This window comes from Pristis pectinata, chromosome 4 (assembly GCF_009764475.1).
Source record: "Pristis pectinata isolate sPriPec2 chromosome 4, sPriPec2.1.pri, whole genome shotgun sequence".
NCBI classification, from domain to species: domain Eukaryota; kingdom Metazoa; phylum Chordata; class Chondrichthyes; order Rhinopristiformes; family Pristidae; genus Pristis; species Pristis pectinata.
The window spans coordinates 14,464,209-14,487,388 of NC_067408.1; the positions used below are offsets into that span (position 1 = coordinate 14,464,209).

At 40.9% G+C, this 23,180-nt stretch overlaps 1 protein-coding gene across 1 annotated transcript in view; it reads right to left on the bottom strand.

Moving 5' to 3' along the window:
* The window catches only part of LOC127569606 (coiled-coil domain-containing protein 69-like), a 40,963-nt gene extending 18,001 nt beyond the window's left edge, over positions 1-22,962 (bottom strand). The window contains exons 1-3 of the mRNA XM_052014391.1: positions 22,827-22,962; positions 10,332-10,398; positions 607-818 (exon numbers count right to left, since the gene is read on the bottom strand). Of these exons, the coding sequence (XP_051870351.1) occupies positions 607-818; positions 10,332-10,398; positions 22,827-22,874 (327 nt within the window). The 5' untranslated portion in view covers positions 22,875-22,962. The remainder of the gene's footprint in view (positions 1-606; positions 819-10,331; positions 10,399-22,826) is intronic.
* Positions 22,963-23,180: the final 218 nt, after the last annotated feature.

The following is a 23,180-nucleotide window of genomic DNA, read 5'->3' on the forward strand; positions in this document are numbered from 1 at the left end:
AATCATGTCCTTCCAAGTGAGGAGCACTGATTCATTGGCTGAGGCAAGACGAGGTTTCCTTGACCAAGTTTGACGATGCCATGAGGCTTCACTGTTGAAGACTCCCAGACCACTGATGCCTGCACATGTACCGCTGTGCCTTAACCTCTGGTGGGTCAGTCCTGCTGCTGAGTGGGAGTGTAACCAGGGATTATGATGGTAGAGTCCAGCACTGTGTGTAAGGCATAATTCTGTGAGTATGACAATGTCAGGTTGTTGGTTTTGTGTCAGAGCACAGATATCATTCCCAAGTGAAGGGCCTCGTGACCAACCAAGCTAACTACAAACTCCATCTCTCTATCTCTACAATGGCAGATTGTTTATCAAATCTTGAATGACCCCACAATTTCATTAATAGAAACATTTGACAAAATTGAGTACAGAAGTCGTCATGCTCAATTTGCATTGCACTGCACCCAATTTTCTCCCCGTCATAGGGTAAACAAATTAAATTTTACTTCTTGGAGACTGGGCAGAGGATACACCCTTTTCTGCCCTCCACGTGCAATTTGCACATCAGCCACAAAGTAGAGTTGTCAGAGTTTATCCTCCATTTATAGTTCAAACCTTTTGCAGTTCCTGTTTCAGTTTCTCAATTTCCTCTGCATGTAGATATTGAAGCTGTTGCTTCTCTGTGTTGTACGTTGAACACAGGTCTTCCCTGAGTTGTGCAAGCTCCTCCTCGTGCTCCTCTCTGATCCTTTGCACCTCTTTCTCATGCCGTTCCAGAAGGAAAGCTTCTGCCTTCTGCAGCTGATTGCAAGCAGCTCCAGGCAAATCTGAAAGAGAGAAGGAACATGATTGTTGAGGACTGGAAAGCACAAGGGGTAGATATTTTCATAGAGAGAAAAATCACAGCCTGTAAGTTGTTTTATTTCCCAAATTCACTCCTGAAGTGTCCAAGCAGAAAATTTCCTCTTATAAAGACATACGACAAGATTTCCTTATTAGTCACATGTACATCAAAACACACAGTGAAATACATCTTTCTTTGCGTAGTGCTCTGGGGGCAGCCCACAGGTGTTGCCACGCTTCCGGCACCAACATAGCATGCCCATAAGTTCCTAAGCTGTACGTCTTTGGAACGTGGGAGGAAACCAGAGCACCCAGAGGAAACCCACGCAGACATGGGGAGAACGTACAAACTCTTTACAGACAGTGTCCAGATTTGAACTGGGGTCGCTGGTGCTGTAATAGTGTTGCTCTAACCGCTACACTACCGTGCCAGCCCTTGCCATTAAGAGTAATATTTCTTGTTGAACAAAAGACAAATGAAAAGGCCTTAAATGAAAATAATATCAATTAAATATTCACAGCAGTTTGCTGGCGCTTAGTCAGAGCTACACTGTTGTTGATGATCAGCTAGCCCTTGTGGTAACTAAGCAGCAAATCCCAGGGTATGCTATGAACTTTTTAATGACATAGACAAAGGTTTCAGTCATGTTCCCATATGTCAAGGATCAATTCTTGGACATGGATTCAAACACTTGTCATCCATTAAAGATTAGATGTCACATCCTAACAACTAATACTGAAATTACAATGGGTGCTTTGCCAGTGAAGATCCACACTTGGATGTGCTAAACCCTCCAGATGTCAGAAGTTGTGCCTCTGAGTCAGAAAGTTGTGTGTTCACATCCCACTAGAGACTTGAGCTTAAAATTCTAGGTCAACATTCTAGAAATGAAACTGTAGTGTACTGTTGCAGGTTGTGTTGTTAGGATAAAACATTAAACCAAGACCCCACCTCCCCTTCTTCCCCCCCCCCCCCCCAACTCTTTACTCTTTCAGATAGACAAGTCAAGTTGACTTTATTATAAGCATGTCACAGTTCCATTGCAAAGAAGAGCAGTGGAAATATCCATGGCATCTTAGTTGATTTTAATCTCTCAATCAATTTCAGTAACTCTGATCTGGCACTTTGATCTTTGTGGGAGTTTGCTTTGCACAATTCAACTCCTTCATATCAAGAGTAACTACACCATGTACTTCACTGGCTGAAAAGCACCTAGGGACATCCTAAAGGTCTCTGTATCAGTGAAAATAAATAGTTTATGCAGAGGGTAATAATTTGCAGGACCACATGGAAAAAGGTGATGGGATTGACTGGATTACTCTGCAAACAGGTAGTCCCTAAACGTGATGGCCTGATCAGCCGCCTTTTAGGTTGTAGCAATTCTACAATTCAGCATCCCTCAAGCTACAGGTCCAATTTGTTCCCTTTCATACTGATCCTAGCTCCACTGCATCACACAAAACCCCACAATCATCACAAGTCCCGAGGCCTGCTCCATGTGTTTGGGTTAGCAAAGCATGAAGAGAGAACTAAGTCTGCAGTTGTTGTGATAAAGGGAGTCTAAAATCTAAACACGTGTCAGCTGCCTTGGCCGGCAAGCTGCACATAACCTCTGTACACATTTTCAACCTTTTGGCACTGTTACAATTTCAGTTCTTTTTAAAAACTAGGCAAATAATCTAAACACGGAATATGATGCAGAAGCTAAGTAATTATTTTGTGCAAAATGGATTTATTGACTATTTCTCAATCTTCATCTCCAAGATCATGGGAGGGCTGTGGAGCTGAAAAGAATTGGAGGCAAAGAAAAAGGAGAAACAAAAAGAAGCTTTTATACTGGCATATGGGGAGGACAAATTGTGAAGTGCAAGCTGAGTGGAACAACCATGAAATAGGTTCTCATTGTCCCACAGAAGCAAAGAAAAAGCTGCTCGAAAAATGAGCAAATACATAAAAGCAAAAAAAAGTATCAGTGACATTAAAAGGAGCTGTCACATGAATTCATTAAAGCTTCAGTTATTTGATTCATTGCCCTGAACAGTTCTCTGTTAAATTTAATGTAGTGATTTTTATACATTCCACCCCCCCCCAAGTGTATTTTACTGACTTGATAATTCCCTTGAATTTTAGAATTGCAACCAGTTAAATCATATCATGCATTTATGCTGAATGACAGTCCATTTTGGAAATAAGTACTTGCTTTGGAAAACAGGATAAGCGGTCACACAATTCAAATAAAATTAAAACATGTGGCTTCTTGAAAGAGCAAGCAATTTTAATTGGACTTGTCCAGATTGAGACAAGACAAATTAAAGGACACTGGAAATACTTATCTAAGGGGATTGATACTTAAAGGAATGATTCCACATTCACCAAAGAGACGGTCTGAAGTTTTCAGTATTATCTTTGATTATAATTTATTGCTGTTTGAGACAATTCCATGAATATTACTTTTCAGTTCTGTTGCTAATTGTACTGTCTGATTATTCTCATTGTTGCAAAACCACCAAATCAAAATTCACTGAGAATAAAGAGTTTCTCAGAAGATAATAGTAAATAGAGTCAGCTTCAATTTAATGTTGGTAGTTTATATTGAATGTAAGCAGTGCAATGAACACAAGAAGCTAGATGAAAGCAACCACAGCAATGCAGTCTGCATTTTGGAAACAGTCTCTGTCACAAATTAATTTTCAAAGACAATTCCCTTCTGCCAGCTGTCACACATGCTTATACACCAACAGGCCATAAGAAACACTGCCAACTTCCAAGATTTCATAGGCAATTTGATAGTCTGCACCTTTTTTGTTTTACAAAGAGTAGAGATAGAAAGACTTTTTCTGTATAATTGATTCTGATGCTTTAAAACAAAGGAGCAAAAATAGTAATTACATTTATAAATATCAATGAATGGATTTTTCTAAAACAGTAAAGAGAAAATTCTTCTGGTCATTCTCTGCAATAAGATTATTAACAAGTTTATGACTTTGTTACCAATTGCGATTTGGTTAATTCTTCTTTTAAATGTTAATCCCTGCGTAAGCTTTGCTCTCTTAACCACTTTACAATCTTGCTAAATGCTGAAAAACTGGAATTGGTTTATTATTGTCACATGTACCGAAGTACAGTGAAAAGCTTGTCTTGCATTCTGTTCATACAGATCAATTCATTACTCAGTGCATTGAGGTATACAAGGTAAAACAATAACAGAATGCAGAATAAAGTGTCACAGCTACAGAGAAAGTGCAGTGCAGCTAGATGATAAGGTGCAAGGTCACAACGAGGTAGATTGTGAGGTCAAGAGTCCATCTTATTGTACTAGGGGATTGTTCAATAGTCTTATAACAGCAGGATAGAAGCTGTCCTTGAGCCTGGTGGTATGTGCTTTCAGGCTTTTGTATCTTCTACCCAATGGCAGAGGGGAGAAGAGAGAATATCCAGGGGCGGGAGGGAGAGTGGGGTCTTTGATTGTGTTGGCTGCTTTACTGAGGCAGCAATAAGTGTAGACAGAGTCCATGGAGGGGAGGCTGGTTTCTGTGATGTGCTGAGCTGTGTCCACAACTCTCTGCAGTTTCTTGCAGTCATGGGCAGAGCAGTTGCCATACCAAGCCATGATGCATCTGGATAGAAATTGGCTGTAAACTAATTTTGCCACCTTTCTCTCCACATATATACAGCTTTCAAAGTAACAGAGGTACAGACTTGGTTTCATCTGGGTTGTGCTCCAAACTTTGGTTTCATGTCTTGAATGGAACTGAATTTTGGAAGAGGAGTACCATGTTATATGATTATGGGAGGCATAGAAAGAGTAGACAGCCAATATCTTTTTCCTAGGGTCGAAATGTCGAATACTAGAGGGCATGCATTTAAGGTGAGAGGAGCAAGTTCAAAGGGGACGTGCGGAGCAAAATTTTTTTGCACAGCGTGGTGAATGCCTGGAATGTGCGGCCGGGGTGGTAGTGGCAGTAAATATGTTAGAGGTGTTTAAGAGGCTCTTCGATAGGCACATGAATGTGCAGAGAATGGAGGGATATGGACATTGTGTAGGCAGAAGGGACTAGTTTAGTTAGGCGGTTAATCACTAGTTTAATTAGTTCAACACAACATCGTGGGCCGAAGGACTGTTTGATGTTATATGTTAACACATATTCACTACCCTATCAGCTGAAGATGAATTTCAACCTTAATGGCATTATCCTTCGGTGCATAGTGAAGACAATTTAAAACTTGATACATTATAGCTTATATTTGTCTTATTACAAATTTAGCAAGTGGAGCAAGTCACCCACCACCTTATAGTAATTTACAATTCATGAGTTATCTCCTCACTATGAATTGCTGGTTAATTTTCACATTGATAATGTCACATATCAATTTGCACACTTATTTTTTTCCTCCCAGTATATTACACTCTACAGTGAAACAAATGAAAAAGATAGGATACTAGAGTACTTTCTACTTGATTGATGGCTATGTCTATGCTCTATAATTAATGCAAAATCATTGCCAGATTCTACCTTGTGCATGGTATTGCTCCGTAATATTTCTGGTGTGAGGAGGGGTTTTGAGGAGAAAATCCCATGCCATTGTGAAGAAAAAGAGGCAAAGAAACCAATATTATCATCATTACAGAACACGAGGCTGTCATTTGGGTCTTGTACAGCAATCTTTTCAGCCCTATTAAAAGTTGGCACAGAATGATTTATTTATTAATATCATGCCAGTAAACAAGTTGTGTGACCCAAAAGTGGAATACACACAACTAGTTCACACAGACCAGATAAAAGCTTCCATTTCATAATATCATTTTTTTTAATAATAACAGATTTGTTTAATAAGTGTCAAGAGCATTCACTTATGGAGAAGCAGTCCCACATAACTTCAATAAACACAAGATACAGCATATAAATAACTCCCCTGAGATAACCTGTTCGGATTTTGGCATGGATAGAATATTGGTTGTCTAACTGGAAACTGAGAGTTGGCAGAAATGGATCTTCATCTGACTAGCAAGATGTAATGTGTGATGTGCCACACAGTGCTGGGGCCTCAATGTTTTACACTTTACACAAATGACTTGGATGAAGGCACTGAAGTAATGGTTGCTAAATTTGTTGTTGACACAAAGGTAGGTGGTAAATAAGTTGTGAAGTGGCCATAATGAATCTACAAGACATTAAAGATAGGTTATGCGAGTGGGCAAAGATCTAGTAAATGGAATATGATGTAATGTTTGTAATTTTCAATTTTTGCAGAAAAAATGAAGTTGTGTCTTATTTAAGTGGTGAGAAATTGCAGAGTTCTGTGATGCAGAAGGATCCGGGTGTCCTGATACGTGATGCTAATGGCTAGTAGGCAGATACAAGTAATTAGGAAAGCTTGGAATGTTGCTTATTGCCAGAGGAACTGAATACAGAAATGGGGAGGTTAGGGCATAGGCGGGATCACACCTGGAGTACTGTGTAGGGTATTAGGCTTCTCATTTAAGGAGGGATATTAATGCATTAGAAGCAGTTCAGAGAAGCTTTACTGGACCCATATCTAAAATGGGGGAGTTATCTCACAAGTAAAGATTGGACAAGTTTTGACAAGTGAGAGTGACTGTTTAGATGAGTGTTGGAATTATTCCTGGTGTCCTCAACAATATTCATGGAGCTGAGTAACATAGTGGTTATACTCCTTAACTAGCAATGCAGAGGCCTGAATTAATGATCTGAAGAAAATTAGCACATAACACACCAGGATAACTAGAAACTTAAATTCACTTAAATAAATTTGGAATTAAAACTAATTGAGTACCAATACATAGAACATAAAACATTTAAGAAAGAAAGACCAATAATAGCGTTTGAGGAACAATCTAAATGTAACAAGAACCAATTTGGTTCACTAATGTCCTTCAGCCTTAAGGAAAGGAAATTGCCATTCTTCCTTGTCTGGTCCAGCGTTAGCACAGCCACTGAAATGACCTGTTGGAGATGGGAAATAATGCCACACCCTCATTGAAGACAGAGTGTTGGGTGAAGACTTTCCATTCTTTTCTTTCTTTCCAATCCACTAGCAGGGAGCTACCAAACAACTCCTTAGTATCTTCCCACAATTGCAATGTTGAAGAGTCAAAGGCAAATCACCTACTTTGGATAGTTCTATTACGTCTGCATTGAGATTTCCCCTTCCTTCCCTTGCCCTTTAAACTGATCACCTTTCACTCCTCAAGCACTTTCAAATCTGCGTCCATCCCTTTAACACACTATCAAACCCGTTGGCATTCATTTTAATTTCACATCACAACAATCATGATAATTTTGAATATTTATTCAAGTTCAGATAATTATGGCAATTGTTTTGTGGCTGTTTTGTCACAAGTGGATATCACTGCTTTGGAAGCTAATAACTGTGAAACATTAAATTAGTGCAGACTGCACATACTATGAATTTGATGCAATGTTACACTCCTCTGTGACATTGAGAGAAATTATAGTGACAAAGGCTTGCACTCTGCACAAGGCACTACTACAGACTCAATGTTCCACTAAAATATCATTTGCTGTTGCAGTCACTCAGCCATGAAATATAGTGCTTTGCAAAGTGAATGAAGTGACTTTAAGTTAACCGACTGGCGATATCTGTTAATAATTATTTTCTTGTAATAACCTGATGCAACTTTCTCCTGCTCCTTCAATGGACTGGATTATCCAACCAGTGGACCAGCAGAGACTGGAGTTATCCACTGGTCAGGAGGTGGCCAGATTGGCTGAGTAGCTTGCCAACTGCTGGGACCAGCCACCTTCATACTGTCCACTCACCATGCTGTTGGGGAGATAGAATCTCCTGGCTTTTACACCATGAGTGGTGCACCACACCATTCATTGATCCAGCTCCTGCAAGATATTTTGGCATAACTTGATGCCTGAGTGGTTAGAGGTCTCAGGCCCTGGCTTTCCCCAGGGTCCGTGGCTCAATCCAGGACCAGTGGGGTGGGAGTAGGGAGTGGGCCATATCTCAAATAATGATGAGTCAGAGTACAGGAAGGAGATAGAGAGCTGAGTGACATGGTGTCATGACAACAACCTTTCCCTCAATGTCAGCAAAACAAAAGAGCTGGTCATTGACCAGGAAAGGGGGTGGTACAAATGCTCCTGTCTACATCAATGGTGCTGAGATGGAGAGGGTTGAGAGCTTCAAGTTTCCAGGAGTGAAAATCACTAATAGCCTGTCCTGGTCCAACGGCGTAGATGCCACGGCCAAGAAAGCTCACCAGCGCCTCTACTTCCTCAGGAGGCTAAAGAAATTTGGCATGTCCCCTTTGACACTCACCAACTTTTATCAATGCACCATAGAAAGCATCCTATCTGGATGCATCATGGCTTGGTTTGGCAACTGCTCTGACCAGGACTGCAAGAAACTGCAGAGAATTGCGGACACAGCTCAGAATATCATGGAAACTAGTCTCCCCTCCATGGACTCTGTCTATACTTCTCACTGCCTTGGTAAAGTAGCCAACATAATCAAAGACTCCACCAACCGGGAACATTCTTTCTTCTCCCCTCTCCCATCAGGCAGAAGATGCAAAAGCCTGAAAACATGTACCGCCAGGCTCAAGGACAGCTTCTATCCTGCTGTTATAAGACTATTGAACAGTCCCCTAGTACAATAAGATGGACTCTTGACCTCACAATCTACCTCATTATGACCTTGCACCTTATTGTCTACTTGCACTGCACTTTCTCTGTAACTGTTACACTTTGCGTTCTGTATTGTTTTACCTTGTGCTACCTTAATGCACTGCGTAATGAATTGACCGGTATGAACAGTATGCAAGACAAGTTTTTCACTGTACCTTAGTACATAAGACAATAATAAACAAATTCCAATGCGCTGGGTTGCAGTATATTTAGTTAACGTTGCTCATATAATTATTTCCCCAAAATACGAGCTAACAAAGCAGAGATATTTTGAACATGCAATTAAATGAAGCCTGTAGCTGGCCCTAAATTTTTGAAAAATGCATTAAAATTTTTAAGTTTCTCCTCCCCCTCCCCAAAGGTGATTGACAAGGAAACCCATGGTGGTGTCTCTCAGCTATCTCCTTTTTTTTTGGAATGGGAGAATGATAACCCACTCCAAAAAGGGACATAGCTGAGAGGGGATATCAAGGGTTTCCATGTCAAACACCCGTGTGGGCAAGGGCTGGTCACATGGTTTTCCTCGTGTGCTGATGATCAAAGAGACAATGTATCGGGTTGGCCTATCAGGAGTTTGGCAGACATTGCAGCCACAAAGTAAAGGAAGTCATGGTTGGACTTCCAATTGGATGATCTGGCTCAATATTTCTGTTCTGTTATGCAAGTAAATAATCCAACTTCACAATATTACTCTTCCAGAGCACCTGTGTGGATCTCCCCTCTGGTGACAAAGGAGGAGTCTATCTTGTACTGTGCAAGACAAGAACTCTACCTTTTTGCAGTGAATAAGGATTGTCCAGCATTTTTAGATTGTAAGGGATAATGGCACTGTCATGACAAGTGCCCACACTTCCTGTAACATATGTAATCTAAAAACTACAGGCGAGCACATTTGTAATTTAGCACCAAGGAGGGAACAGAAAGATGTACTTGGGGACTACCATCAGGGAGGAGGTACAGGAATTCGAGGACCCATGCTCATCGATTCAAGAACAGCTTCTTCCCCTCCACCATCAGATTTCTGAACGATCCATGAACACTACCTCGTTATTCCTTTTTGTAGGCATGGTAGCATAGTGGTTAGCATAATGCTTTACAGCGCCAGCGACCCGGGTTCAAATCCAGCCACTGTCTGTAAGGAGTTTGTACATTCTCCCCGTGTTTGTGTGGGTTTCCTCCAGGTGCTCCGGTTTCCTCCCACATTCCAAAGATGTACAGGTTAGGAAGTTATGGGCATGCTATGTTGGTGCCGGAAGCACCAAATCACTATGCAAAAGGTGTATTTCACTGTGTGTTTCGATGTACATGTGACTAACAAAGAGATTTTATCTTATCTTTATTTTTGTAATTTATAGATTTTTATGTCTTGCACTGTACTGCTGCTGCAAAACAACAAATTTCACACCGTATGCCAGTGATAACAAATCTGATTCTTATTTTCAACAGAAGCAATGTAATTCAGCAGATTTAAAGGGGCAAATCTAATCCTGTAGGAAAGGCCAACAACACTGGAGGTGACGTATGGAGGTATGTGACAGATGCCCAGTTCCATCCAGACCGATCCTGTTTCAGTGAACTATATTTTATAGACAATAACATAATCTTGTCATTGAATTAATTTTAATCAAAGCCACAAGGTGGACAATTAACACTTCACCAGTCAAATTAAATCTGCTTCAATTTTACTGGCAGAGACTTAATTTACTAAGTTAAAAGCATGAAATTTAATGATCAGATCAAGGCAATTTGGACCTTCTAACCTACTCCTCCATACTACACCATTATGAAACTGTTAGTTGCCACCAGCTTCTTACCACCATCGCCATGAAGTGCTGCTAATTCTTGAGAAACTTCCTTGTGTTGTTTTGATTGGGCTTCTTTCTGTTCAAATAAAATAAATAAATGGGTTTACTCATTCCACTGCAATTTCTAAATAGAATACTGGAAGAATAATTTGTTCTGAATTATTTGCAACAGGATGAAAGAGTCAGCAATAGGCAACAATATGAACACAAGAATTAGAAACAGGAGCAAGCATCTGGTCCTTCGAGCCTGTTCCACTATTTATCAAGGTCATGGCTAATCTTCTACCATGTGTCCACTTTCCTGCGATATCCCTAGATTCCTTTACTATCAGAAATCTGTAAATTTTTATTGTGAATGAGCTCAATGAATGAGACTTCTCAGCACTCCGAAGTAGAGAATTCTAAGTATTCACCAACATTTGAGTGAACAAGTGTCTGCACATTCCTGCCCTAAATGGCCTCCCTCTTATTCCGAGATTCAAGGGTCTTCAGCCAGGGGAAAACACTGTCGCTGCATTCACACTGTTGAACCCTGTAAGACAATTGCAATTACGTTTTCCTCTCATTGCAAGTACAATCTACCATCTGCATTTACCTTGCCTTGTCATTTATAATCACTATTCCCTGAAAACAAACACCATCCCACTGCTGACCTACAAAGGCAGAATCGGTGTGCAATGTCCAAATGTCACTTCATGGAGGGCTCGATCCTCCACATTTACCCGTCTTGTTGAGAAACCAAATCCTATCATAAAGACGATGTACTGCGATGGTCCATAAGACACAGCAACCATCTCAAAATACCTCCTTACTTTATGCATTAAGACCACATGACAAATCTCAATATTGTCATTTCCAAAGGGTGAGCCAAGTGAATGCTTCAAATTCCTTGAAGTCCTTGACAGGGCCCCTACATACTATGCAGCTGCAGTGTGCTCCATCCAACCCAAACAGGGTAACCATCAAACCCACAGAAGTCAGATTAAAACCCTCCAGACACTGACACTGTGAAAAATCAAAACACAGGAGGAAAGTAGCAGTCCAACCTAGAAAACATCCACAACCCCAGTCACTTAGTAGAATTTATTCTCTACCATGTAGTACTGTGAACTCAAAACAATGAATGCAATGTATTCAATTTTAACCCTTACTGACCCAGCAGAAACCAGGAGGGGGTCAGTTTAAGAATAAGGTTACCTGCCAAATTGGAATTCGACCTTTTTGCACCTGTCTGATACTTAACAGCAGGTGGGTGAGCCACTTGTCTGAAGCCTAAATTCATGCATCTTGGGGCTTTATTCCATCAAAAGATCCCCAGAAACATTTTCAGTGGGAAGCAGCTGGTTTGTGAATTGGTCTGAAACAGACTGACAGTTGATGGGTTTGAAGAGGCCTCCAATCTATCAAAACAAAATACTGTGACCAGAAGGTCCAAGTGTATTCCCTTGGGCCTCCATCTGCCTGTTATCCCTTCCTATGTGGTTCTGTGATAAGCTGATGTTTGGATGTGGCCAGCCAATCTATACTCTCTCCCCACTCATTTTACCTTTGGGTTCCAAGTGTCGAGGGATAAATGATAACCAGATAAAATTACAATTTCCTGAAAGGATCGAATTACATTAAATCAACAAGTATAACATGTGCATTTGTCTTTATCCCAGTACGTGTATTTAATTAGAGAAGACCAGTATTGATTTGTTAAAGACAGTTTGTCTGACTAAAGTGGTAAGAGTTTTTAAATGAAGTAACACAGAAGGCTGATGAGAGAAAGGTGTTTCATGGTATACATGGACTTCCAAATGTGTTTGAAAGCATGGCACATGATAGGTCTGTCATGAAGCTTTCCAAATTTGCACTTGACACAAAACTTGGAGGTGGGGTCAACTGCGAGGATAGTAATGGGCTTTAAGGAGATACAAGCAGGTTGATGGGATGGGTGGACAGGAGCAGATGAAATTTAAAGCTGTGAAATGCAAAGTGTTACATTTTGGTAAAATGAGAATAGGTACTGCAAGTTGATCATGAACTATAAACACAGATATTGAGTGCACAAGCAGGAAATCCTGACAAACCTTTATAAAACAATGATTTTGCCACAACTGGAATATTCCATTCCGTTCATGCCATCCTTTGCAAAGACTAGAGGGAAGGTACAGGAGGTGTACCAAAATCATTCCAAAAATGAGTGACTTTACTTATGTGGATAGGTTGGAGGAGCTGATGTTTTCCTTGGCTGAGAGGGGATCTGATAAGAATGCCCTTCTAATCATGAAGGGTACACTTAAGAGTAGATAAAGGGAAAGTGTTTCCAATCACAGATAGGCCAAAAACCACAAGACATAGAATAAAGGTGACTGGCAAAAGAACCAGAGCGACAGGAAAAAAATGTTTTATGTAACAAGTGTAATTGGTTTATTATTGTTCCACATACTGAGATACAGTGAAAACCTTTTGCTTGCATGCCATCTAGACACATCATTCCATACTAAAGTGCATCGAGGTAGTGCAAAAGGAAAAAACACAAAGCAGAATATAGTGTTAAAATTACAGAGAAAGTGCAGTGTAGGTCGACAAATAAAGTGCAAGGAACATGATGGCATTGATTGAGAGATCAAGAGATCATCTTTAGCATACAAGTGGTCTGTTCAGGAGTCTTATAATAGCGGGATAGAAGCCACCTTTGAGCCTGGTGGTACATGTTCTCAAGCTTTTCTTAATGCACAAATCATTTCACAGAGCTTTGTATTTTTAAGTTTTGGAACGTGTTGTAAGGGGCAGTAGTGGAGGCGAATTCAATTGTGGTGATCAAAAGGGAGATGGTTAAGTATCTGACAGTAAATAATTTATAGGGCAATGGGGAGAGAGCAGGGGAGTAGTACTAGCTGGATTGATCTTACGCAGAGCTGCTATGGACTCAACAGGCCAGGTGGCTTATTTGTGTGCTATAATTCAGGCATTAATGCAGTCTGTTTGACGTGAACTATGATATGGTGTTAATTTCTGGCCTCTACTTTGCCCGACTTATGAACTGCATTGTCATCAGCAAGTCCCTATCTGTCCTGATTTTGTGAACTGTTACAAAGCTCTGCAAAATGATTTGTGCATTAACAAACCACAGCAGCAGGGAATGAGCAAATGAGATGACATAAAATTATATAGAAAAAGACTATCTGACAGAGACAAGACTATTGCAGTGCTGTGATCAGTTTCATCAATGACCATGCATGGATTATAAGTATTTCCAATGTTGACCTGCATCAGTGACATTAAAAGCTTTGGAATCAACTAATTGCATGCTTTAAAAAAAACAATGACCACATGTGCAGGTTATTTAGAAGTGAATAATATTGGGCTATCAAAAGGTCTCAAGGTTGCAAGGGGTTGCAAAAGGCTACAGAGGGTTGTAGACTCAGCCAGCTCTATCATGGGCACAATCCTCCCCACCATCAAGGACACCTTCAAGAGGTGGAGCCTCAAGAAGGACCATCCATCACTATGGACCCTCACTATCCGGGACATGCCCTCTTCTCATTACTACCATCGGGGAAGAGTTACAGGAGCCTGAAGACCCACACTCAATGATTCAGAAACAGCTTCTTCCTCCTGCCATCTGATTTATCAACGGTCCATGAACCTCTGAACACTACCTCGTTATTCCAGCTTTTTTGCACTATTTATTTTTTGTAATTTATAGTAATTTTATGTCTTTGCACTGTACTGCTGCCGCAAACCGACACATTTCAAATCATCTAAGTCAGTTATAATAAATTTGATTCTGATCCTGAAGGTCAATGGGCTTAAGTCAAGGTTGGATAGAGAAGCTCACATTAATTACTTAGTATATATAATTTCCTACCTTCATGAGATGTGGATCTATAATATGCAATATGACATGTGGGTCTATAATATGCTGAGCATACTGTTTGTGGAAGGATGTGCAGGCCTAAAAGATTGTACATAGATAAGCTGCTAGGTATTTACTTACAAAGAAGGAGAAGAATATTGTGCATGATAGCATGGTGTGCAAGTACCTCAGTTTTGCAACTAAGGAAAAAAAATTGAACTGTGCTCCTAATGTTTGTGATAACAATGCAGGGTTTAGGCTATAGTGAATTTTATGATCCAAGATTTATTTTCTTACACTGCCAAATATTCAGCCTTCTTTAGAGAAGTTGCTGCCATTCCTAAAATAGCTCAGTTCTTCATTAAAGTAGACCTGAAACACTGCTTCTTGACTAAAAAAGGACCTTCAAAGACTTTGAAGAAGTACCACGAGTTAACTTTGTGGAACACCTTATTTCACTCTGCATGGGTGGCCCTAAGCTTTCAGTAGCACGCTGCTCGAACTTACCTTCTGACCAAGCAGAATACAGTCTTTTTGCCTCAAAATGGAGGTCAACAATTTCAGGTAATCAGCAGATCCAAATTTCACATTTCACTTTTCCATTATTTGTATTTTTATTCTCCTGGTAATTTGAAATCATTATTTGACCTCCCCTACTTATATCACCTTCAAATTAATACTTCCTCATTGTATAGGAGGTCATTTGACCCATTGAGTCTATTCCGGCTAGCAATGCATTCAGCGACTTAATTCCCAGTTGACCCATTCTTTCTCACACATCCCTACACCCATCTTTCGTTATTCATTAATCCTTTACCAATATTTCTCATCTTGCTCAATCATCTCATCTCTACTCTCTTCCACCCAATTGCAAGTGTTCCCTAGTGTTCTCCCTGCCACCCCCTTTCTCCATCTCAAAACTTGCTTTAACTTTTCCCATTTCTAAAGAAAGGGCAACCTGAAACTTCTACTCTTTTCTTTCCGCAAATGTTGCCTAATCAGTGGAATATTTACAGCAATTTTTTTTGTTTTTATTGTGTATCTCCAGCATTGTTTGTTTCTAAAGAACTTTTAAAGATTTGAGACATTATTTTTCTCCCCACAGGGGCTAACAGACATGCTGAATCTTTTCAATCATTTCTGTTTCATTTCTTCAGACTGGTTCTACTTTTTGCCCACTGTCAGCACCTGCCTGACCAGTCAAAAACCCAAGATGTCTACAGTGCACCAGAACCATGCTCCATCCAACCCAGTTGGGCTAATTGTCAAAACTTTTATGGCCTAACTACCTCCCTCCCAACTACATGCACTGACTCTATGACAAGATGCCCAAGGGTGATCCCATATTCCCTGTAAAGCTCATTTACTTTTACAAGACTCAATTGATCTTATAATGCACATTTCAATTGCAATGTTTATCAGGCCACTGATATCAAAACATTTTACACCTGTCTAAGCTATCACTTCCAGTTGTTGTTTCCTCCCTAAGAGTAAGTGATAGAACTGAAATCTCTTTACGGAGGAAGAAACCGGTGACCAGTCGTGTTCCACAGGGTTCTGTTCTGGGACCCCTGCTCTTTGTGATTTTCATAAATGACTTGGATGAGGATGTGGAAGGGTGGATTTGTAAGTTTGCAGATGACACGAAGGTTGGTGGTGTTGTGGATAGTGTAGAAGGTTGTTGTAGGTTATAACAGGACATTGATAGGATGTAGAGCTGGGCTGAGAAGTGGCAGATGGAGTTCAACCCGGAAAAGTGTGAAGTGATACACTTTGGAAGATCGAATTTGAAGGCAGAATACAAGGTTAATGGCAGGACTCTTTGCGGTGTGGAGGAACAGAGGGATTTTGGGGTCCATGTCCATAGATCCCTCAAGGTTGCCGCACAGGTTAATGGGGTTCTTAAGATGGTGCATAGTGTGTTCGCCTTCATTAGTCAGGGTATTGAGTTCAAGAGCCGCAAGGTAATGTTGCAGCTCTATAAAACTCTGATTAGACCACACTTGGAGTATTGTGTTCAGTTCTGGTCACCTCATTATAGGAAGGATGTGAAACTTCAGAGAGGGTGCAGAGGAGATTTACCAGGATGCTGTCTGGATTGGAGAGCATGTCTTATGGGGATAGGTTGAGCAAGCTCTGGATTTTCTCTTTGGAGAGAAGGAGGAAGAGAGATGACCTGATAGAGGTGTACAAGATGATAAAAGGCATAGATCGAGTGGACAGTCAGAGACTCTTTCCCAGTGCAACAATGGCTAACACGAGGGGACATCATTTTAAGGTGATTGGAGGAAGGTACGGGGGGTTGGGGGAGGGGGGGGTTGTCAGAGGCAAGTTTTTTTTTACACACAGAGAGTGGTGCGTGCGTGGAACGCACTGACGGCATAGGTGGTGGAGGCAGATACATTAGGGACATTTAAGAGACTCTTAGATAGCCACGTGAATGATAGAAAAACGGAGGGCTATAATGGCTGTAATGTTCTATGTTCTAAACTGAGGTACCCCTTAAGTTGACCCTCAAAGATACACTTGCATTGAACCTTTATACCTTCACGACTGGAGATATAAGGAGAGGCTGGATAGGCTGGGATTTTATTTCCCCTGGAGCAAAGGAGGCTGAGGGGTGGCCTTATAGCGGTTTATAAAATCATAAGAAGCATAGATAAGATGGATGACCAGTCTCTTCCCTAGGCTAGGCAGAGTCCAAGACTAGAGGGTGTAGATTTAAGTGAGAGGGGAAAGATTTAAAAGGGACACAAGGGGCAACTATTTCACACAGAGGATGGTGCATGTCTGGAACGACTTGGCAGAGGACGTTGTAGAGGCAGGTACAATTACAACATTTAAAAGACATTTGGACAGGTACATGGAGAGGAAAGGTTTAAGAGGGATATGGGCCAAATGCAGGCAAATGGGACTAGCTCAGTTAGGGAACTTGGGCCAAGGGGCCTGTTTCTGTTGTCTGTAGCACCTTTCAGTGCTGTATAGCTCCATGACCTTGGTGATCTCATACTGTTTTGGCTATTTGTAGCCAGGTCATTACACACTGTATAGCTTTCTGAGCCTTCTTAATTTACTTGAGGTGGTAAGGTCCAAATTATGAGGAGCAAAGCGGTATGTCCAAGATCAAGCACCATTGATTCACGATCACCATCCATGGCCTAGAGTCTGCACTGTATTACCCTCAGGTAGGTACCATGTGTTTGGTGCATTCAGTTCCAAACGTATGTCACTAGAGTGTCTCAGGTAACAAAAGTCTTCAGTTCGTTCTTTAAGGAATAATGGCTTGGAGTTTGTAGAATGCAAGAGGGCACTACAGAAGGATACCAAAAGCAGGAATACAAAGTTAAGGGGGATTCAGAGCTATAAGGATCATAAAACTGAACCAAGGCCTCAAGCTTTCGGAGTGGAGGCCTGTCTCCCACTAAAAGGACCACAACTGAGCTGCATTAGTACCTTAACCAAGACTCTCATTCATGGAAGATCATCAGGCTTCCCTTCCCAGTTCTGTGCAAATGAAGCAAGGGAGCACAACCTGGCAACCCACATGTTTCCTTTCCCTAAACCTTTAATAAAACAGATTCTGGGACAGCAGCAAAGGGCATTACCGGGGCAGTGTTGAAAGACCTAGATATCTACCCATGGAAGGGGAGAGGTCCAGTGGTGGCAACCTCCTGCTCTCTTCAGGCCCCACAGAAGTACCATATGAAGCTTTGACTCAAATTTCTGCACACTGGAATCTTCTCTCACTCTCCTGGAGCGGAGGACTCAGCAGTGGGTCCGCATCCATGATTATTGCTGCCTGGGAAAACTCTGAAGCACTTGTTTACTAACTTGTTTACTTGTTTACTAAATTCCTTGTTTACTAAAACTCTGATGGTGGGAGGGTGGGATCTGCTGAATTGCTCTTGCATGGAGTTGTCTAGGAGTCCCGAAACTAAATTGGCTCCTTCCATGCGGTAACCATCTTTTGATTCCATAATTCCAGATGATAACCAAGATCAAGTCAGAAGCTTCTTCCCATTTTTGGAGAGAAGCTCACCTCGATTCACCACAGAACTGCAAAAGGTGCCAATTTCCACCAACGGAAGAAGTATTACTATGAAGCCCTTGAAACAATTCCAATGCGGCAACTGAATTGCAAAGCAGAAATGTGCACTAACATGATAAGAACTCAAAAGAGGCAATAGAATAGTCATTGCCTGGAAACCAAAAAAATATTTACACTTGTGGTTTTATGAAGTGTAGTGTTGCTTCATATGCACTATTAGCATAGCTCTAGTTTAAAACATTTGTGACAACAAACTATTCACTCCACTTTCCAATCCCCACTCCATTAGCTATAAATACAATGTGAAGTATGAAGTAATATTAATGGAAACTAGTTTTACCACCAACACTGCATTAAAGTGGATTGTTTCTGTTTAACTTGGGACAAGATGCTCAGGCAACTCGGGTATAAAACTGTGGAAATAGAATCTAGTCACATGAAGGGGAGAATATCGAGAAGACCAAATCTTATTTCAGCTTGATGTCAATTCCAGTTATAAATTTTGATTGACAGTTTGTTTGTGAGGAAATGTATTGTTTTTTCAATGAGTAGGCAAATGAGACAATCAGGGAAATCAAAGACTCAATACAAGGCCCTTCCTGTTTTACAACTTTTTAAAAACTGATTCTACAAAATCTATGAAGAGAGGCTATATTCTTGATTTTCAATGACTGCTGGACTTGGGTTCTGAACAGACTACTCCTGTTCCTGTAACTGACCAAAGTTCTGCTGTTGGAAAAACATTAGCTTACAACATTAACTACACAGACAATTAGCTGTGGGAAATCTGCTAGTATGAAAATGCACGAGTTATTTGAGTGACAAGGAATTATCCTGGGTGCAAACAGGTTTCACGTCATTCGATGCATATGGCGGCTTCATGCTTGCAGTGTAACTGTGCTCTTGGACAAGGCATCTGGTTCTTTAGGGCTGCATGTCAGCAGAAGAAATTCTCAGTATTTTATGGAAAGGTGGGGCTCCAAGCTCAACTTTATCAAAACAGGTTTCACTTAAAACTGGATTCTGATCCTTGTCACAGCTTATACAGTACAGTTGGCCTCAGTATAACAGAGTTAGAGAGACATTCATGAAGGTGAATAGCATAGATATAATCAAGGGGAATCTGGGTAAGTACATGAAGAATTGAATGATATGTTGTTATGGTGAGATAAGAGAGAGATAAAGGAAACAGAGTGGCAAGATGTTCATGTGGGATATTAACACTAGTTTGATAATTTGTTTTATTTTCCATGTTGCAAGATTCCTTGTTTACTAAAACCAGGCTGTTTTATCTTGTAAATCCAAGCATTAAAAGAAAGTAAAATTCTGTGACTTGGGACTCCTAGTACCAAAGCAATCTGGTCAGGGGTATTAATAAAAGCCAGTTATAACTAAAAAAAAGCACACATTTCCTCCATAATTAATGACTCAAAATAAAGTCACAAAATTAAGGTTTGGTACTGATCATGATACTGAACATGGAGATATTAGGGCAGACAGTCAAAGGGTTGTACTCCTCTGGGGGGGGGGGGGGGGGGGTGTTGAAACAATTCAGTATTCCTCCCTGCCCTTCCGTTAATTTCTAATGCTTCCTGTGCCACTTTTCCCTTTAAAGAGAGAAATTTGTCAGTCTCTTGTGCAATATGATTGGGTGATATGGCTGTTACAATTGAACAACTGCGAGTGTGGGTAAGCTGTGGGTTGTGGTTACATGCCTTAAACTAAGTGTTACCTTTGAGAAAGTCAAACATAAATATCCAGTATTCGTAAATTTGAGGTCATCAAAAAACTCTGCTGTTCTTGTTCTAACCCATGTGAAACCCTATTCGTTATCAGTCTCCATTGTACATTGGCCTTGGTTAGTCAACAGCCTGATTTTTTTTCCACTAAGTCATCCAGTGCACATCATCTTCTATGGTCAGCTATCGTTGAATCTTCCACACAAGAATATTCAGAATGAGCTCTGCTTCATTGAGCATTGGGCACACAGGCTAGCTTGTAGTCCTGGCTTCTCACAATATTGGGCCAATGCTGATATACACAATGAGTCAATAACATAGGGAGCATCAACACAATGAGTTTTAGAGTCACATAGTCATAGGTTGTACAGCACTGGCCCTCTGGTTCTGCACTAACAATCACCTATTTGAACTAATCCCATTTTTTCCTTCCCACATTTCCATCTATTCTCCCCCAGATTCTACCACTCACCTACACACGAGGGGCAATGTACAATGGACAACTAACCTACCAACCTGCATGCTCATGGCACATGGGAGGAAACCAGAGGACCATGGGGAAGCTCATGTAATCAGAGAGAGAAGGTGCAAACTCCGTGTAGATAGTAACAGAGGTCAGAATTGAAACCGGGTCACTGGAACCGTGAGGGAGCAGCTCCAGTAGCAGTGCCACTGCGCTGCCCTACAGACTCAAATTTATGGATGCTGCAAGGTGGGAGTGTTTACAGAGAACACTGGAGTAACAGTGACAACAGCTTCAACAGAAGCTCACTGGAGCACTGTCAAACAATCACTGGTACAGTGCTATACAGGGAGATATCAGAGTGATTAACTTAAGCTTGGACAAAACAACGTGAAGGAAGAAAGAGAGGCAGAGAGGAGGTTTAGGAAGAGAATTCAGGCAGGTGAGGGCACATTCCTCAGTAGAGATTAAGTTTAGGAAATTAGAGGAGCATTGATTTGCAACAGGGATAAAGGCTGACTGGGATCACAGAGAAATAGAAGGCTAAGAACGCAGAGGGATAAGAAAACAAAGGCGAGAATTTTAAAACTCAGCATTGCTTAACTGGCAAGCAACATAAATTAGTACAGGGATGATGGGTGCAAGGCAACAATGCCTTTCGAGCTCAAGTAGAATCGTAAGCTAGCCTGTGACATTTTGGACTCGGCATCCGAAGGTAACAGGGTTTTACCGGAAAATAAGCTGAGGTGGTGGTGAATTTGGACAAAGTGACGGAGGCAGAAATAGGTCTTAGTGAAGGTACAACTATATGGTCCGGAGTAAAATATATCACCAGATCTGTGAGCTATCTGATTCAGTTTAAGACATTTGCCTGGAAGCAGAATGGAGTTGTTGGCTAGGAAATGCAGCTTCAGAGCTCAAAGACAGTAGTTTCCACTTTCTGAATATTAAGTATTGTAGCGGTTCTAGAACCCTACATTTCCCCCTCTGCACATGCTCCCTGGTCTGCTCAATTATCCCAACATTTTCTATTTGCATTTGAACAATTTCCTAACTTTACAGTGGACCTTAGAGAGGCGTGAATAAGGTTGAAAGCCACCAAATGGTTACCGTAACATTGACAAGGAGTGAGGGCCAGCTGTAAACAATTCTTGGGGCTGGAGAGTGTAAGAGTCGAAAATAAAAAAATACCTCAGCATGAAATAATTTTACTAATTGCTTCAGAATCATTTGCCTGTAAAGAAAATGTTACATTTTTATATAACATTTTCTGTTTATATTGAATCTTTGGATGAAATATTGGTTTGACACTTGGGGTTACAAATGCAAAATTTTTGCTTCCATCTCCAGCCAGTTCCCAGTGTCTACTTAAAGCAACACTCGTTCCTGATCCTTTCCCACTTGTTTCTAACTCTGCATCCCATCAACCTCTATTTTTCATGTTCAGCTGCTTCCTTTCCCCTTAAGAGACTTACTTGTCATCTAATACTTAGTAAGATGAAGGTCCTTCTGATTCACCAGTTACTAACTAGGCCTTCATGCAAGAATCTTTGAATGACAGTCCAACACTGTAACAGGAACTACGGTTCAGAAACTATATCAACCGTTGTTAGGTACTGTCTACTTCAATAATATAAGGGCAAGTCTTTTCTTGTGCATTAAACAAAATGCTGGAGGAACTCAGCAGGTCAGGCAGCATCTGTGGAGGGAAATGGGACAGTTGACATTTTGGACTCAGTCCAGGTGAAGGGTCTCGGCCCAAAGTGTTGACTATCCATTTCCCTCTACAGATGCTGCCCGACCTGCTGAGTTCTTCTAGCATTTTGTTTATTGCTCCAGATTCCAGCATCTGCAGTCTCTTGTGTCTCCAGTCTTTTGATCCACTCTGCCCCTCTCTTTATCCACACTCAGTGAGCTCAGATTGCCATCTGTACTCGAAAGCATGCTTGCAAACAGGAAACCTTAACAACCAAGGTTTAACTCAAGTTAAAATCCCTTCAACTGTCAGCAACTATTTCAGGTGGGAGCAAAGCATAGAACAGATTCTTTAACTACTAAAAATAAATGCACTTCAGCTGAATAAAAACTATTTATTTTACTATCTTTGATGAACCTTGTAGTTTCCTGCTTGCTTACTTCTAGAAAATCCACATGAAATGTTGCAGCTAGCACACTGTATACTATTGTGTATGGCTCCCAAATGTAGTGCGGGTGGGTCTACATATTTACTCAGACAGATAACAGGCAGATAGATGTGAGCATTAAAAACTTGTCACAAGTTTCTCACACACTGGCCACTGAATTCAGAGAAGTGAAACGAGAGGTGCACGCTACTAACCAACAACACAATTGCTTGCCTTGTTTCCTCAGTTGGGAAAAAGTTCCCAGAGCAAAGGAACTTGAAGCTTACCTTCTTTCTCGATTTACAGCAGCACAACTTGCTGTTGCTACTGCCCATTCTCCAGACTGGCTGACAGAGATCTGCCTGTGTAAAGTCTGCTGACTGTAACGCTGAAGGCGAAACATTAAACCTTCAGTACTTAGTCACCCAATTGGTTTGAACTGAACCCGGGTCTGCTGTGTGCACTTGTGGTGAGCAGTTTGGTGTTACCGTATTTCCTGTAAACTACACGCCTTCGAAAGCTATAAAAATACTGACGGTTCCTTTCTACAGCCGGCAGCCAATTTGCAGAATTCAACCAGAAAAATAAGAGGAACAAAAGTCAAATGCTATTTTAATATTTTTGGAAGCAGAATTTCTCTG